At 34.0% G+C, this 18,062-nt stretch overlaps 3 protein-coding genes across 5 annotated transcripts; 1 reads left to right on the top strand and 2 right to left on the bottom strand.

Moving 5' to 3' along the window:
• The first annotated feature begins 797 nt into the window (after positions 1-797).
• LOC133315023 (cation/H(+) antiporter 4-like) lies at positions 798-4,131 on the top strand. The gene is made up of 3 exons (XM_061516566.1): positions 798-1,073; positions 1,789-2,832; positions 2,978-4,131. The coding sequence occupies exons 1-3, from the start codon at positions 798-800 to the stop codon at positions 4,070-4,072; spliced, it is 2,415 nt and encodes an 804-aa protein (XP_061372550.1). The 3' UTR covers positions 4,073-4,131.
• A 585-nt stretch (positions 4,132-4,716) lies between these two features.
• Positions 4,717-7,694, bottom strand: LOC133315033 (uncharacterized). Its single transcript, XM_061516578.1, has 3 exons — positions 7,585-7,694; positions 6,214-7,172; positions 4,717-5,360 (listed from the first exon to the last, which is right to left on the bottom strand). Exons 2-3 carry the CDS (start codon positions 7,168-7,170, stop codon positions 5,355-5,357), a joined length of 963 nt encoding a protein of 320 aa, XP_061372562.1. The 5' UTR covers positions 7,171-7,172; positions 7,585-7,694; the 3' UTR covers positions 4,717-5,354.
• Positions 7,695-8,886: 1,192 nt separating this feature from the next.
• LOC133315032 (stomatal closure-related actin-binding protein 1) lies at positions 8,887-15,645 on the bottom strand. 3 transcript variants are annotated; one of them, XM_061516576.1, is made up of 13 exons: positions 15,379-15,645; positions 14,772-15,072; positions 14,449-14,577; positions 13,950-14,042; positions 13,294-13,434; positions 12,695-12,763; positions 12,263-12,346; positions 11,317-11,497; positions 10,710-10,826; positions 10,478-10,536; positions 9,825-9,959; positions 9,363-9,507; positions 8,887-9,215 (listed from the first exon to the last, which is right to left on the bottom strand). In XM_061516576.1, the coding sequence occupies exons 2-13, from the start codon at positions 15,051-15,053 to the stop codon at positions 9,193-9,195; spliced, it is 1,458 nt and encodes a 485-aa protein (XP_061372560.1). In that variant the 5' UTR covers positions 15,054-15,072; positions 15,379-15,645; the 3' UTR covers positions 8,887-9,192. The 3 variants fall into 3 exon arrangements, with proteins under 3 accessions (XP_061372560.1, XP_061372558.1, XP_061372559.1); XM_061516574.1 differs by having other exon boundaries at positions 9,358-9,507; positions 15,379-15,644; XM_061516575.1 differs by lacking the exon at positions 15,379-15,645 and adding an exon at positions 15,232-15,342 and having other exon boundaries at positions 9,358-9,507.
• Between the last annotated feature and the right edge of the window lie 2,417 nt (positions 15,646-18,062).

Genomic DNA, 18,062 nt, shown 5'->3' with positions numbered 1-18,062 from the left:
TAGGGGAAGGAAAAAGAGAATAGAAAACAAATATTTACAGGTGAGGTAGGTTCACGAGAATTTTTTAGTGTAATAATTTGCATTAATTTTAAAAAAAAAAATGTTAACACCCAATTTAACATGCATTTTATGTGTAACGGTAATAAGGAATTAGAATAGTAATTATCTCTTTTTTATTATTATTCATTTTATACTATATAATTATTTATTTTCAATATCTTTTGATAATATACTGTACAAATAGTAGATACAATACAGGAAGACAACTAATTAATTGTTTTTTCCCTATATTTAGTACCCTATCAATAGCAAGTTGAAACACATAAAAATAGCCAATAATATTATTCAAATGAAAAACATAAAAATTCTTTTCCGTTAATGTAAGTAGTTGTACTTTGCGATTAACGCGAAGATTATCTGCCTTCATTAGTTGGAATTCTGAAGATTGAATTAGTTGCTTCAGATTAACGGTCTCCAACTTCTGGTTCACGACGTTTGACACGACATTTTAAAAAGTCGTTTTTCTTGTTATGAGTACAGATGGAACAAGCAACGAAAACCTGGTATTATTTATCAGTTGGTCTGATGATGTTGTTCAAATGGTTATATGCTAAGAAGCTACTCTGTCACACCAAAGCAAAAAAAACGGTTAAGTAACCAACGAACTAATAAAGGTTTATTATACTGTATTTGAGGTATCAGATCAATAAATACTCTTGTTCCATTCTTCTACTGTATTTCTTTATCGCGTTCTCTTTTTATTTGGGACACAAAGAGAAAGAGAGAGACACACCAAAATGGAAGCAGTTAACCAAACAATTTTTGATTTCGTAAGGTTAAACAAAAACGTTTCAGACCCAGACTTCAGATTTTTTGGCTATGATGTTTGCATTGATCTGCCACCCAGGGTAGCATCCGATGGCATATGGGGTCAATCTGATTTTGATGCATTGCCTTCAAAATCCACGTTGCCACTATTTGAGCTGCAAATTCTCACCATTTTCATCATCACGCAATGCTTTCATTTGGTACTTAAGCGCATGGGGCTCCCCTATTTCGTTTCACAATTAATGGTTTGTTTTTCTCCTCCTATCTTTTTAAGTTACAGAAATATAATATAAAACCATAGTTTTCATTTAACACTTTAAACTTTTGGATTAAACTGTTTCTTTTACGTGGTATCAGAGTTTAGGTATTAGAGTTTAGGTGACCAATGATCAATTTGATCTTCATTGTTCCTATTCTATTAAAATATATATATATATATATGAGGCAGGATTTTTTTACATTAGTGTAAAAATAATAAATGTTACACTTAATCTTAACAGTTGATTTTTGTAAATCTACCGCTTATAAGTTATTGGGAAATATAACCCAATCAATCTTAAATGTTTGATTGACGAAAATTAATGATTAAGATTAAATGTAAGATTTATTATTCTTACATCGATATAAGTTGATCCTCCCCTCTCTCTCTCTGTATCTATCTCTCTCTCTCTATATATATATATATTGTGTAGTGTTTTTCCCACAAATAAGAGTGCTTATGCATTATCCACCCTTGATCAATAGATCCTTGTACGAGCAAGCGTGTGTTAGAGAAATATATTATGAAACTATTAATATGTCTTTAGCTAACAGCTCAAACTTTTTACTCTTTCTAGAGTCATTTAAGAACATGACACAGGACATTGTATGATCTTAAGGAAAATGACAAGACCAAAATATTTTATTTATTTTCTTTTTTCTTTTTTCATTTGATGAAAAATTGCATGTCTCCATTTGCAGGCTGGCATTGTTTTAGGTCCGTCTATCAAGATAGAAGCATTGACCAAATACAAAAATATGTTGTTTCCTATGGGGAGTGAAGATGTATTGACCTTAATATCAGTATTTGGGTACATGTGGTTCCTGTTTCTAAATTGTGTGCAAATGGACTATAGCATGATAACAAGAACTGGTAGGAAAGCTTGGACAATCGCTCTTGCGTCATTACTGATTCCCACGTTTATTGGTCTTACCATAAGTTACAGATTCATGGATGATTGGATATCATACCTTGGACTTTATGACGGGTCAAGTCTTCCTGTGATAGTGATAAGTCACAGTAGCTGTTCTTTTCCTGTGATAGCTTCTTTACTATCTGATCTTGAAATTTTGAACTCTGAACTTGGACGCCTAGCACTTTCATCAGCTCTGGTGAGTGATGCGATTAGTACATTTGGGTCAGGATTAGGCACTTCTATTATGAGGAATTCTGTGACACAAACTTCCAAAAAGGAACAAGTCAATGGATCCCAAGTGGCTCTTTTTTCTGCACTCAAATACATGACTTTTTTAGTTGTGGTTCCTCTCATTGCACGTCCTGCAATGAGGTGGATTGTGAGAAAAACTCCAGAAGGTCGACCTGTGAGGAGATTACACTTCACCATCGTCATCATCTTGACCCTTTTGGCTGCTATGTTTGGAGGAATACTTGTTAACCAGACTGTGTTAGCTGGGGTATTGCTCGTTGGTCTTGCTGTCCCTGAAGGTCCTCCATTAGGGTCTGAGTTGGTTAAGAAGTTTGAGTTGTTCAACACATGGTTCCTTTTACCACTCTTTGTGACCAGCTGTGCCATGAAGCTTGATTTTACTGTACTAATTAATCACAGGCTGATTCTCACTCTAACTGTCACCATCATTGTCATCCATTTGCTTAAGATTCTAATCACCATTGGAATTTGCAAGTATTGCCACATGCCCATAACGGATGGTTTATGCCTTGGTCTCATGTTGAGCTGCAAAGGTGTTGTGGATTTTTGTACGCATATATTTCTACATGATGCTCTGGTAATAATCCATTCAACTCAATTCCTTCATGCATAATATCAAAATTAATTAATTTTCTTAAAAAATTTAATACCAACAAGACAAGGAGGACACTGTAATTTGATCATTCTTCATTTCTGATTCACTTGTTGAATTATTATTGCAGTTCTTGAGCAAAGAAGCAATAGCCCTGATGACTATATCTGTCTTGGTGTTGGGAAGCATGGCACATATTGGTGTGAAGGCCTTGTATGACCCTTCAAGGAAATACGCAGGATATCAGAAAAGGAACATTTTACACTTGAAACCCAACTCAGAGCTTAGGATTGTTGCATGTATCCGCAAACCAAGCCACACACATTCAATCAGGGATGCTCTTGACATTTTCTGTCCTACATCAAACAATCCATTGGTAGTTCATGTCATGCATCTCATGGAGCTTGTTGGAAGATCCTCTCCCATTTTCATCTCACACCGGCTTCAAGAAAGGGTTGGCTCAGCCCGCAACTTCTCTGAAGATGTCATTGTTACTTTTGACCTTTTTGAACATGACTATGCGGGTAATGCATCGGTGAGTACCTACACAGCCATATCCCCATTACGCTTCATGCAAGATGATGTTTGTTATCTTGCATTGGACAAACTTGCATCCATCATCATTCTTCCATTTCATATAAGATGGGCAGATGATGGTTCTGTTGAATCAGATGATGAGAACATAAGGACTCTGAATTGCAAGGTCCTGGAAAGAGCACCATGCTCAGTGGGGATTCTTGTCAATAGAGGGTCCTCTTCAAACAACGATACAGGAAAGCAAATAGCCATGATTTTCTTGGGGGGAGCAGATGATAGAGAAGCATTGTGCTTGGCTAAAAGAGCAATCAAAGAATGCACTTTTAATTTGGTTGTGTACCACTTGGTTGCAAGCACCAGTGAAGTTACAAACTGGGACTATATGCTCGATGAGGAGGTGCTGAAGGGTGTTAAGGGATATTATGGCCCCATAGAAAATGTGAAATTTGAAAAAATAACTATTGATGGCCCTTCCGAGACCACTGCTTTAGTCTCAGAAATAGCAGATCAACATGATTTCATTATAGTTGGGAGACGTAATGGGGTCAAATCACCTCAGACAGAAAAACTTGAAAGTTGGACTGAGTTTTCTGAGTTGGGTGTGATTGGAGATTTGCTTGCTTCCTCAGATAACAATACTAAAGCATCAATTTTAGTGGTGCAGCAACAACAATTGCCCAAGTCCTGAGCCTAGAGATAGAAAAAGTGTATACACATACATATACATATACATTTTTCTTGTTTGTACAGATTGTAGATCAAATATTTTATCAGCAACTATGGCTAAGAAAATTTTTATATTACATTCCTTCGTATTCCTCCTGCAATGATTCGTCCCATCATCTGAATATTAATTTATAGGGTGGAGGAGCTGCTCATCTGACTTAAGAATGATGCAATAAAAATCATATTAACGTAATGTTTTGCTTTGCAAATCACTTGAATGGGATATTGCTACTCATGATGAGTACGTGCACGTCGAAGTTCATTCAAGTTGTGTTGAGGAACTACATCGATGTTATGTGTTCATCAATTTGCGAACATTACAATATATATGGTTGGTTATCATATTATGAGTACATCTCACGGTGGATTGAATCAGCATCGACTTACATCGCAATCTATGATTTGGGCCACTAAAAAAAATGCCTATGAAATGTGCACATCACTGTGATCAAGTCATGGCTAATTCGGTACAGATATGCAAAACCAAACACAATGGAAGCTTGAATTTCAGATATACTCTTCTCTTGAACCAAGCATTACTGGCAATTTGGCAAAACAATAACTGAGAGTCTATGAGAAAACCTTGTCTTGATGGTCCAACTATCAGAAGCCAATATAGCTTTTGCTTTAATACTGAGACCGGGATGGGGGTCAATTCATACAAAAGCTTTTATATGCCATTATGTTGGCTGGTACATGCTCAGTTTAATTAAAAGCGAAAAGAAAAATGAAGAAAGAAAAACAGATCATAAAACTTTATGTTTCCTCGCTTACAAATAGAAGGGAGAGATTAAGATTAGGAGAATGGCTAAAGTGGAGTTTTTATACTGGTGTGCGCAACAGTCTAATAAAAACCAAAGAGATTCCTTCAAAAGAAGGGATGCTGAATTGTCAACTTCAAAACACACAGACGCAAATTTCCAAGGCAAATAAATTTGAAACTGTAAAAATTGGCAAATGATCATTTATCTCCCCCAAAAGGTAGCACCATATGTCATGATCATCCATCAAGTACTCGTACTAGAACACGGTTTCAAGAGAAAGACCCCCGCCAGACTGCAGCATATATTCACTAAAATACTATACTAAATGATTCAAATGTCAACTTTATCTCTCAAGATACATGAAAGGCCATCATAACTAAGAAAGCAATGCCTTTAGGTTCAAGTCCCATTTTATTTAACTTTCTAATGGACATACGCTGCATATAAAAATAACAGCTAGTAATAACTTGCTACAGTTCTTCAATCCTGCAAAGAAAAAGATTAAAGACAAATTATAACACAAGAAAATACACTAAAGAAGATATAGAGAAAAGATATTGACCTGCTTAGTTATATTACCAAGAGATAATAAAGGAAAATAGCTTGATTTGAAGACAACAATTTATTTCTTCTTCTTTTTTTTTTTTGGAAAGAAAATTTAAGACAATAATTGTTCACTAAATCTATTATCCTCAGTTTTCCAATTAAACAGAGGTTAATTTTTATAATACTTGATTCTGAAACATTCCTACGGTATTGAAAATATGCCAGACAATAACTATAGATGAATTCAAGGCCAGCCCTGGAGTAATATAATAATACTCAAATTTATAGAAGTGACAGGTTGTGTTGGTATCTAAAGTTCCACTCAAACCATGAAGTTTGAGATAGAGTAAGATATTACCACCAGAGTTTAGAGTTTATAAACTCTACTCTCAGGCACAAATGCAAGCTATAGTGAGTGCATTAGGATATACAATGCTGGGGGCTGCTACAATTATTATTAGTAGGATTAGGGCATGGCAACTTAGATACATTTACATGCTGATACCATCAAAATTTGGCCAGTTAAATATGTTTTCTAAACGAAATTTCCAGTATCAACAATGGCAATTCCTATAAAAGATACTTCCAAGCAGTTAACCTGGCAACCCATAAACATTGATATGCATGCACAAAAACAAATAAGAAAGATGACATTTTGTTATTTATGATTAATGGACAATGATTGCGCATGCAGATGGATTAACTTTACAGAACTGTAAGACTAGCAACTTTCTGGAGATCATGCAAAACATTGATAGGAAACAAGAAACAAAGATAAAGGAAGTTAATAAACCTCATCCTCATCGTCGTCGTCGTCACCACCATCTTCCTTATTTTTCTTAAGACGGGTAGTACCACCTTCTTTGCTGATAGGCAATTTCATTGCTCCAAAGGGAGTGTCAACATCAAGATTTCCTTTCATGGAGTAACCCGTGCCCCTTCCTCTAATCATGTCCCAAAGGGCAGAGCCAAAATCCTTGGGCCTGAAGGTAATTGGAAGATCAATGTAACAAATTCCGCTTTTCTCAATTTTTGCAGATTTGGTGAGTTCTGCACCTCCAATGCTAACATCACCAAGCCAGACCTCATAATCGAGTGCATTGAGGCCCAGGTCAAAATCATTCTTGTTTTCCAATTTCAAATGAAGACTTGCAACCGTCTCTTCGAAAGAGAACCTTTCAAAATGAATCTTCTCAAGATCAATATCAGGCTTGTATGGTATGGGGATTTCACCAGTTTTCTCCAAAGGTAAAGTCAGCCTTCCCAAGATAGGAACATCAAAAATGAGATCAACCTTCACCCTATAAGGAATGATGCTTCCGGGTTTAATATCAGCATATGTTTGCTTGATGTCATCATAAATCAAAGTAAGAGGAATTTTGACAGTCTCCTCTCCATGTGCATGGATGGTACCTGCATCCGGTATCAATCCGGAAACCAGTTTCCTTCCATCACTCTCAACCAAGTAATTAATGTCAATCAGAGGGATTGGCACCGGATTCGGGTTCTTTATGAGCACATCAACAACAAGGTCTGCCTTGTGAAGATTAATTGATGGAATATGAATCCCTTTAACATCTGCAGTTGGCTTCCCAAACCCAATAGCTCCCTCGATCTTCTCACCAATGTCTTGAATGAAATCTTTCACCTTCTCAATAAATCCACCTTTCTCTTCCTCTTTATCATCTCCCTTGTGCTTTTCATCCTTAGTACCTCTTTCCACCACTTCCGGGTTATCAGATGTAGACATATCTAAATTAAACAAAGGTAAATTCGTAAAGCAATTAGCTAGGGTAAGATCCAATCAATCACACAACAAATCAAAGTCAAAAGTTAACTCTCTGATTCATTTTTTGCAAGAAGAAAACACTTCGACATTCTAGATCACACGCATTAGCATTACATACAAGTATATTATTCAAAATACAAACTTTAGATCAGCATTATCCAAAAAATGCAGCAAAACTTATAATTCCATAACAGGGTAACACTTGAAAAAAAAAAAAATCTGTTTGTGTTTTTTATGCAATTTCTCACGGATTTCCCAGTAATCAAAATAGAAGATACACAGAATCATAAGGTCAATGCTTAATCAAATGACCAGATTATAAGATACCAACCAACAAAAATCCAAAATGAAGCACGGTCAAATATAGAGAAGTACCTGAGATGAGATCGGTGATCCAAAAGAAAGAGAGAGAAAGACTAACACTAACACTGTGAATAGGATTAGCACAACACAACACTACCCAACAGTAGCAAGATCAATATTTTGTAGGTGGGAAAAAAATCATAGGAAGGTTCCATTGCATCAAGGGTCAATATTTGTCACAAATACCAGAGCAAATGCCAGCCGTTGATTGACGGAGGCGCGTGTCAACCGACCAACCCACTGTCTAAAACAAGGCCCACACGGAAATGACACGTGCCCGACACCGACCGACCAATCACTTTATCCAATTTTAAACTTTATCGACGTTTACAACTAGATAAAATATAAAAATATAAAATAAAAATATGTATATTCATTTGACCTAAAATTTAATTAAATATATTGATTATCTAACTTATTTTAATTATTTTAATTATATTTAGTAAATTAGTTGAACGATAGTACTACAAAAACTTGCTTTCTTTGAAGATATGAAATTTCTTCTAACCTATAATTTCCCTTTGGGCATTTCTTGATTGAATTTCATTTTTTTTTATTAAAGAACAGTTTGAAAACCTTTTTTCACAAATGTATTCACTAAATTAGTACACTGTGCCTCGCCCACACCTAAAATAGTATCGATACTATAATCATAATAATGATATATAAAAAAAATTATGAATTTTCTACTCTTTGAAAATATCAACCACAAAAAAATGGTCACTAAATGATTTTTACCAAAATTATATAATTTTCTCCCAAGTATCTTTATTTTCGCTGACTCACTTTATCTTTAGTAAAAAAAATAAACTTCCTAGAATTGTTTTTTTTTTTTTTGTTGTTGGGAATTTACATTTTTTTTCAAAAAACAAAAATATAGTATCAATATCGCCATTTTGTTTTTAATTGTTCCACATTCAATTCAATCACTTAACAGTAACCTTCCAAATGATATTACAGTTGCAAATATTATAGCTAAAAAGCTAACAATATTATAGTAACCAGACTGCAAGCCTCTCTTTTTCAGTTTCTTAATTTTTAATTTTTTCCATATTATTTAGGTTTTTGCTGAGAATTCTTTATTTTTTTATAAACCTCCCACATTGATCTCAGCTTTAAAATCATACACTGTTGCAATGGCAGAGAGTGAGACAATGAACTAAAACTGTACATATATATAACATACAATATCTTGATCACTACATTGGATTCTTTTGAGGTAAATATAGCACTAGAAATATTACATAGTGAGGAAGATTCACATAATTCCTGTCCATAGAAAAATGCAATTACAATTCTCATAGTAATTGTCTGTCAATCGAATACAACCAATTAGCACCTCAAACACTGGATATGGCTGCCACCGATTCTATAATGTAACCTCTAAAACTTACATCAACAGTCAACACACAAAGGCAAACAAAAAAAATGCCTTGGTGCAGGTAAAACAAAATTATATAAATGGATTCAGACCACAAGGTATGAATCATTATCAATTTAACACAATAACAAGGCATATTTTACTGTTACAAACTAATAATACAAGGTAGAAAAACTCAGATAATTACAGGTTTGAGAATTAAGATTAAGGAGGCTCATCAGGTCCCTATAGGAGCTCTGTCATCTGGTCCAGCAAGCATGATCTGGCATTATATGCATTTGCAATTTAGCAATGGAAACCAAGAAGGGGGAAAAATAAAGGATGTAAAAGAGAAAAGATAAATTCTTAAATTCTAACAAATGTATGTTTCAGCATAAACCTATAAATTGTTCAGAAAGACGTACATTACAATCAAATGCAAATCTCCTTGCAAGCATGATGGCTGCATTCCTTTCTCGCTCTGATTCAAAAGCTAATACAAAAGAATGCCCTTGTTTTGGCCGCCAAAATAGTGCCTGTGCGGCGGCATTACCACCTCCTCGAACTCCACAAAGCTAAAAAAAAATAAGATTAAAGAACATTGGTTGACCAAATTCCAGTTCATCACGAAGGACGCGAGGAGGAAAATATCACAATGAACACAAAACAAATGCCTTTTCAGCACAAAAAGACAGCTTCAATACACAAGGTATCTACCACACAAAATGATATACTGCAAGAAAGTTCTTAAAACATTGTTTTTCTAATCACAATCACATATTGTACCTTATTTAGTAAAACTACAAAAGCTGAATAATGCTAGAAAGTCAAAAAACTAGATGCTGTGAACAAGAGTCATCTTGAACTAGACAGCATCCACAATTTGAAATACCTGCATTGAACTTGAATAGTATTCTTTGGCAATTGTCGCTTTTCCTTTACAGAGTTTCATCCTCATCTTTCCAACATGAAGTACATGAATAGATTCAGTTGGATGATGGGAACCATTCATCTGAGTTACAACCACCTGCAAAGTATTAAATACAACTATAATATTATTGTCAAGGAATCTGACTAGATTTGACTCCTAAACTTTTTACAGTGAAATGTGAAGAACAAAGTACAAGACAACTACAGTTTGCCAAAACTAAACATTATTCTTTTATTGAAAACTTGATTACAAGACTGTAACAACAAGCACGGAACCGTGCACACCTTGGGTCAAAATACAGCTAAACTTAACAAGGGTCACAAGTTACAAGCATCACCTATTGAAAATTTTCATTGCGTCTAATGGGGTTTGGCTGGTAAGTCGATAACCAAAAGCACCACAATATGATTTTGTTCACTAAAAAGCCTTTTTTAAGTTGGAAAATAACATGGACAAACGAGGTATAAAGTAGACATAAAAGTGATGAATGATAAGCTTATACAATACAAAATAATTGCTTCTCAATATCTCACATTGATGCTCACTTATAATTATCCTATTATGGGAGGGAGAAAAGGAAATAAATAAAAGTTAAAAGGATCGAAACAACATACATTGAATTCAGTGTCATGTTTTCGTACAAGAGCCTCTACATAGGTTCCCAAACCAGCAGCTGCATAAGAGTATAAAAGCAATTTAAGCTCAACTATTGCAAAATCAAAACATGTCTTCATCTCTTAAAATTAATAAGAAAATAACTTTATAGTTTAAATAGAAACAAATGCATAGGAGGTACGCATGTTCATGACTAAAAATTTTATGAGGATGACTCAATTGAAACCAGACCTGGATCTATTGGACCAGTGGTTGAAAGAGTGATATGCTGGCTTTCTGAAATAATATCAACTTGCAATAAGCGTCCAACATCGAAAGGTTCAGGGGCATAAACTGATTTGGTAGCTCCTGAGATATGGACAGTTGTATTAAATGATAAGCAAAGATAAAAAAGTGGAACTCGATGAAATTTGTAATAACAATCAGTGTTCAAGCACAATGCATCTTGAACAGCACAACTTACAGATTAAGCCCCACTGACTGTTAAGATTGGCTAAATTAAATGTATAATAGTCACAAGCTATGAATTAAAATAAAAAATAAAAATCAGTTGTATATACACAAAACAAGCAGTCAATTTGGACATTCATCTATAATGAAAAAACTTAACAATCAGTTCATCAGTACGTGAGGGTTTGAGTGCTGCCTGCCATATATAATTTTCTATTAAACACTAAGGAGACAAATGTCATCATCAAAATGTTATTTTCATTTTGGCAAGTGACCAATGATCAAACATGCTATACCAGAAGCAGATAATGTGTAAAATATGCAAAAGGAAAATGTCATCTACAAAAGGAATTCATCATAAAAAGTGCAAAATTTCATGTGGATGTACCTGAAATAAGTTCTTTTCTGGCACCATCAGATGATACACGATACCACTGAATTGAACACGTTGAAACTTCAGGAGCATTATCAGAGCAAGGTTGAATTTGCAAATAAGAACCTAACGTTTCAGTCCCTTCAAGTTCATATAAATGTGGAACATTTTCCCCGCCTTTCTTTGTCCTTGCTAGCTGAAAAGTAGCACAAAGAATAATCAGAGAATGAAACTTATAATAGAAGACAACCATACAATATCATAATGTCTCAATGAAGGAATATGGAATATTCACATGCTTTTCAGAATCTATTCAGTTTCTTTCTATTTTGGAGATGGCTCATCAGAAAAGATAAAGCAAATCTAAAAGAATTATAGGACCAGATGTTCTGTATTACAAATAGGAAAAAGTGTTTGTCCTTTTAAATGACACAACTTGTGTCATTTCACTCTCACAAAGAGGTGGGACCCATATTTTTATATTTTTTTGTCCACTCTCTCTCTTCCTTTATCTATCTCTTTCTCTCACTTAAAATGACACAACTTTACATTCTTTAAAATGATACACACTTTTCCCTTACAAAAAGTATTATGAAGGTATGTATGCACTGCATTATATGAAGCAGAGGCAACATAACATATCCCCCTATAGTTTGGTACTCACACTACGATTGACAAGTCATCCCCGTAGTAAACAAAACAGGCTCCGTCTATAATGTCCAAATGTGTTATATAAACACAGATCCCCACCCAACCAAAAACCAAACTTTAAAATCACATCAAATTTACTAAATATGATTAAATATACATCCTGCTTAAACAAACCAACAAGCACCAACAACTACATTAAGTCTTCCAAATAAAGTTATCAACGCTGTGAGTATATCATAGAATTGGCCTGGACACTATTCACAATTTCACATCACAACCTCTTCAACATGGCATAAGATGACAGGCATACCTCTTTTTGAAGTCGAAGATAATGTCTAGTCTTCTCTGCAAGTTGAACCCTCAATGCTCGAAGCTCATGTTCCATATCCATGACCTACAAATCAATCAACAATCAATGTTTTCATTTCCTTGAAATAACTCGATAAATATGTTAATAGTATGGAAATAAGAAGTCTACGAAAATTGAGACGGGGCACAAGTACAACATATTTTCCTCAAGAATTTCAACCACAACAAGCTCTTTATGATGAATAACAGAATTAAGAGACTGGGCACACCCAAATATACTGACAATCAGTATTGAAGAGAACCTAAAAGTATTGAAGAGAGCCTAAAAATGGGAGGGTAGGGGAACTGGAACTAAGAACAAGAAAAGACATTTGAAATAGCAACTACTAAATTTAGACAAGAGACAAAATAGGGGCAAGTATCTAATATATACCTTGCTTGGTTGATGCAGCATTTTGATTCTTCGAGCCTCTTGAACCTCCTTCATTAATTGTTCTACGTCCTAAAGGTCCCATAGAGCCAAATTTTGTTCAAATGAAAGTACTGAGTTAACATATATCTGCAGTATTTGTTTCCTCACAAAAGTGAAGAGAAAGCTAAAACACTTAAGTGGGAAGAGCTAAGAAAGCAGACAAAGGGGCAACACTAGCACAAGGGATATGACATAATAACAACGGCCAAGAAAGTAAGATGCAAAGGTAAAATGCAAGAAACCTTAAGTAGAAAAATAATTTCTTAAGCAAATTTCTCATCTTCCATTTTCCCTTGCCCTTTTCAAGATAACTAGCTGCAAATATCCACTATGTAACCTATCTCAATTTAAGTCCTCAAATCCAAACAAGTACCAATTTTTGTTCCATCATAATTTAATAAATAACTGATAAATTAGATTTTCAGGAAATGAATTGCATGAAAAATATAAGAATAATAAAACAAGTGATATTAAGTCTGAAGCATTTATCATTATGGCATAAAGAAATATCCAAATTCCCATTTTTAAAGCATGGCAAATAACAAGAAAATACCACAAACCTGCTTCCCTGAAGCTTGGGACATTCTCTCATGTTCCTGAAGTGCCTCTTCCACTCTCTGAACTGCAGCTCTGGCATCCTCTATTTCAGCACGAGCAAAAGCTCTTTCCTCATCAACAAGTTTCTTAGCATCTTCAGAAGCCTGTAAATTAATATCAATTCTGAGCAGTGGAAAAGGAAATTTCTTAATAACAGACATGCAAAGAAGATATAAACTGAGGCAAATTTATTTCATAACATAGAAGCTAATGTATTTATCGTATAATGTCTTTAATATGCAATATTCCAGTCGTTATCAGAATCATGGGCGTAATACGCTGCTCAATTTATGGCAGTGCACAATTTACACTGTCTTATGATGTCTATTCTATGGTTGAAGCAGAGTGCTTGGAAGTTTAAGGGAAATCTTTGGGCTTAAATCTGTGACAGGATAGAATAGGATTTATGACATCTATCTGGAGCACAGTACATACTTTCTTTCAGGGAATTTCTTTAGTAGACATGGGGAGGGATTATAGTTCTCTTTGATGCCAATGTTGGTTTAGTCATGTTTACTGTTGAAGCTAATAGAGAGGATACATTATTATCTTGTTGCCTTTTTCTTTCCTATTTCAAATAAAACATTTTCTATCATCAGGTAAAAGAAGATAACATCACCTGCTTAAGAAAATTTGCCAGCTTCTTCACCTCTGCCTTCTCTTGTATAAGTTCCCCTTCCCTTTGAGTCAACTGTACTGCTAGAGCTTCAACCTGAAGAATGCACAGAATAAGTTACAATTGCTTCTCTTAGAAGATCGTAAAGGCACAAATAAACTGGTTTCAGAACGAACATTCTATCAATTAAAGAAATAGAATTTTTTTAGCCAAGAGTGGAGCATTGAAAGAGTTATTAATTATTATACAAGAAAATTATCTTCTAAAAGCTTTAAACCAAATTATAAGAAAACCATCCCAAAGTTTACTCTCAAAGCCGTTCATTTGCATACACACTCCCAATTTGACTTTTATAGAGGACAAACAAGACTTTATATTTATGCTGTTAGCTTGATATGAATTATACATGACGAAATAAATATGAACATCTGTTTAAAAACATGTGAAGTATATATCTACCTTTTTATTTTTATTTTTATTTTTGTTTTAAAGAATAACTAACCATAGCTATAGCTTCCTCCACATCATCCTTGTTTCTGCCTGCCACACGCCCTTTTAAGGATTCAAGTGCATCTCTAAGCTTCTTCAAAAGAACATGTTTTTCCCATGATGCTGCTTCTCTAAGCCTAGCCTGAATTTCACAAGCATATCAAAAGCTTAGTTAAAATAAGGGACATTAGTTTCTTTGAAAACTATGTTCACTAGTTATTTTAATACAAAATATTACATGATAAAAATCACTGGATGCAAAACCCTCCAAAAGGAAGAATAATATAGCTATGAAGGGGGGGGAAAAAGTTTTAACAGAAAAGAGTATAACAGCACCTCTTCAGACAACTTAGCAGCAGCAGCCAAACCCTTCTCAAATTTATTGGCAAGGTCACGAACTGAGAGACGCTTCTGCTGTTCCAACAGTTGTCCAGTCTCACGTGCAACAACCTCCTTCACAGATAGTACTTTTGGGTCATCCTTTGTCTCCATTATCTGATTGTTAGCTCCAATTCTGTAATTAGGAAACCGACTTGAAGCAAATATCACATCAGAAGATACCGCAGGCACTGCCTCTTTTTGCATTGTATCACCAAAATCACGGGTCACCCTTGTCATTTTTTGCAAGCAATTACCTCTGCCAATCACAAAAATGCAACCTTTAGCATAGGTAATTGAGCAGATTATTATAATTTAGCATAGGAGAAAACAAAAAAAATGGAACATAAACCCAGATATGCATAAACTGAACAAAAAGTATTAAAGAATACAAACACAGAACGAGAGATATCCATACCCATTAAGCTTATAGAAGTCAAAGCAACTTCTAAGAGTTTATGAAAATGAAACAAAACCCTAAACTTACTTCTTTTCACTTTTTTTTAATTGAAGAAATGAGAGAAAAAGCCAAACAAAAAAAGACAAAAAGAAAGCTTGAACTCACAGATAATGAAAAGCTAAAAAATGAGTATCTAGGCTTGTGATTCTAGGATCAGATGCAAAGGGATTGTTCCAATTTGGTTATCCAACAACAGTGAAGAAGTGCTTTTAGATAGAGAGAGAGAGAGAGAGAGAGTATAGATGGAAAGATTGTAGCTTGCTTTTTGAAAAGGGAAGGGAAAGAGAATGGCTTGTGTTGTGCCGCCCGTGGGGTTTTGGATTTTAATGTCAACCTCATATCATATGTTGTCTTTGTGTGTGTTCATGTTCATGTTCATGTTTCATGTTCATGTTTGTTCACTTTGTTGTGTTGGCCTCTACCACGGCTAACAACAGCTTTGAATGGATCTGCATGTGACTATTTAGGGGGCGTTTGGTACAAGAGAAATTTTTATTTGTCCCGGAATCTTAATTTTCAAAAATATAATTTTTACATTCAGTTTACGATAATATTCGAAAATTTAAAATTTAGAAAAATTCAGTTTCCCGGGAATCCGGCCAAATGCCGCGTACCAAACGCCCCCTTACTGTGTTGTCATGCTTATGCTTTTAACTTAAAAATAAAAATAAAAAATGCTTCCATTCCACGGGAAGCATTTTAAGGCTTATTATTTTTAATTTTTTTTTCACCAAGAATCACAGTCGCTGTTACCAAATTTTAGGATAATTTTTTCACCTAGAATCGCAACGCAATAAATTTTTTCCTTATCAAATTTCTAACACCCTACCTCGAACTCAATCTAAATGAATTGATACACGTGCTAGCTTTAGAAAAGCCATACTTCCTATTTTTTTATTATTTACCATATTCTTTTTACTTGTTAAAATCAGGATCTATTATTTTTTATATTATAGAAGATAAAATTATTTTCTATATACATAAAAGTATTTGAGATTTCATTTTTCTATTTTTTTTTACATTAGCTTACATAAATTACACACATTTTTATATCTAGAATTTTGGGAGGGATGAGAATTGTAATTCTTTCTACTTCTAGAGATATATATAAAGGCGAAAACTTTTCTTATGTCAGACGAAATTTCCTCTCTTATGTCACTGGAATATTTTTATGTAGGTCCCTTTCTTTTAGTTAATAAAAAATAAAAATAAAAACAAATTTCTGTGAGATGACAGGAGATGATTTCTCTCCGGCAAGAGGAGAGAATCATCTTCCATATATAAAACATAAAATTTATCTTCTTAAGAAATATTAACTTCTAAAATCAAAGAGTGACAACCCTTTTTTTTAATATTTCTCTGCCATTATGTTATTCATATATATATATATATAACAAGAGCACTGAGGTTTGAATCTAGTAAATTATCCAAAATTCTTATTACTAAACATATTCTAGTGGTTTTATGCAGGACTCTTTTTAAGTCATGCACATTAGTCATACGAGACTTAATAAATCTTGCATGTTCATTGTTCACGCTTATGGGTGATAAACGAGCAGGGGCCTTTGGCTCGGCTCGTGAAGGCTTGAGCTTACATGCCTAATATTAATTGTTTGAATCAGGTTTGAACTTGTATAAAAGCTAGTTTAGTAAAAAGGCTTCATGCTCTAATTCAAAAGCTCGGCCTTGGAGCCTCTCAAGCTGACCTAGTATATTAATTTTTTTTTTTATATTTTTTATACAATTTGTAATAACCCTCTCTCTCTCAATTCATTTCACCCCTATTTTATTAGTTAAACAGACTTTTGAATGATTTCGTTCTATATTATACTGGTTGGATATACATTAAATTTATGGATATTTATGGAATTACTAGTGTTGTTGATTGTATATTTTGTTTGGATAAATTTTTGTTGTCTTATTTTTTCTAACAGGCCAAATCAGGCTTTTATTTTTTGCAAATAAGACAGGCCACAGGCCGATAATTATATTCGTAACAGGTAACAGATAACAGGCTTGGTAATGCCGACACATTTAAACACAAGCTTAACCATTTAAGACCAAAGTTCGGCTCGACTCGTTAACACCTCTATTCACGCTAACGTGTTAAGTCTTGCACCGTTAGCGTACGAGACTTATCACGTATTATGGTTAATTTGAAAAATCTTTTAAAAATGAATTAAATGAGTATTTAAAAAAAAATTGCTTGGTCAAAAATTCTCTTGTAGATTGAAAAAAATATTTCTGCAGTTACTTGCAGATAAGTTATCTGCATTTATTCCCAAAACAACGTCGTTTTGGTATTAAAATCTTAAAAAAGTATAAATATAAAGACTATTATAACCCTGAAAGAAATTAAAATTACAAAAATATCATGTTTTCCGTCCCAAAATGACGTCGTATTGAACTTATTGCAAATAAATTATCTGCAGTCAGTGACTGTAGATAATTTATCTGTAGTAATATCAGAAAAAGTGAACCCTAACTTATTTGACTTGGACTTCTTTTAAACAGAATTAACACATTCTAAGTTTTGTTGTTGTTGGCGTAAGTAGTCGAGGAAAACTTTTCAAAACTAGAAGTTTTTTTAATATAAATTAGGATTCGCCTTTTCTGCAGCAGTTACTACAGATAATTTATCTGCAGTAAGTCAATACGACGTCATTTTGGGACGAAAATTATGGTGTTTTTGTAATTTTAATTTATTTCAGAGTTATAATAGTCTTTATATTTATAATTTTTTAAGATTTCAATACCAAGACGACGTTGTTTTGGGAATAAATACATAT

Source organism: Gastrolobium bilobum, unplaced genomic scaffold (assembly GCF_033153095.1).
Source record: "Gastrolobium bilobum isolate Gb01-03AN ecotype WA unplaced genomic scaffold, APGP_CSIRO_Gbil_v1 utg9008, whole genome shotgun sequence".
Classification (NCBI taxonomy): domain Eukaryota; kingdom Viridiplantae; phylum Streptophyta; class Magnoliopsida; order Fabales; family Fabaceae; genus Gastrolobium; species Gastrolobium bilobum.
The sequence above is the reverse complement of the archived record's forward strand: the minus strand, read 5'-3'. Positions and strand labels throughout refer to the sequence as shown.

What these genes read in the sequence shown, in the direction of transcription:
- LOC133315023 (XM_061516566.1), top strand. Translation starts at nt 798, where the DNA reads ATGGAAGCAGTTAACCAAACAATTTTTGATTTCGTAAGGTTAAACAAA. An exon ending in ATTTCGTTTCACAATTAATG is followed by an intron (nt 1,074 to 1,788) that starts GTTTGTTTTTCT and finishes CTCCATTTGCAG; the next exon opens with GCTGGCATTGTTTTAGGTCC. An exon ending in TATTTCTACATGATGCTCTG is followed by an intron (nt 2,833 to 2,977) that starts GTAATAATCCAT and finishes TTATTATTGCAG; the next exon opens with TTCTTGAGCAAAGAAGCAAT.
- LOC133315033 (XM_061516578.1), bottom strand. Translation starts at nt 7,170, where the DNA reads ATGTCTACATCTGATAACCCGGAAGTGGTGGAAAGAGGTACTAAGGAT.
- LOC133315032 (XM_061516574.1), bottom strand. Translation starts at nt 15,053, where the DNA reads ATGACAAGGGTGACCCGTGATTTTGGTGATACAATGCAAAAAGAGGCA. An exon ending in AACATGACACTGAATTCAAT is followed by an intron (nt 9,960 to 10,477) that starts GTATGTTGTTTC and finishes AATACTTTGCAG; the next exon opens with GTGGTTGTAACTCAGATGAA. An exon ending in ACTATTCAAGTTCAATGCAG is followed by an intron (nt 9,508 to 9,824) that starts GTATTTCAAATT and finishes ATTTTTTTTTAG; the next exon opens with CTTTGTGGAGTTCGAGGAGG.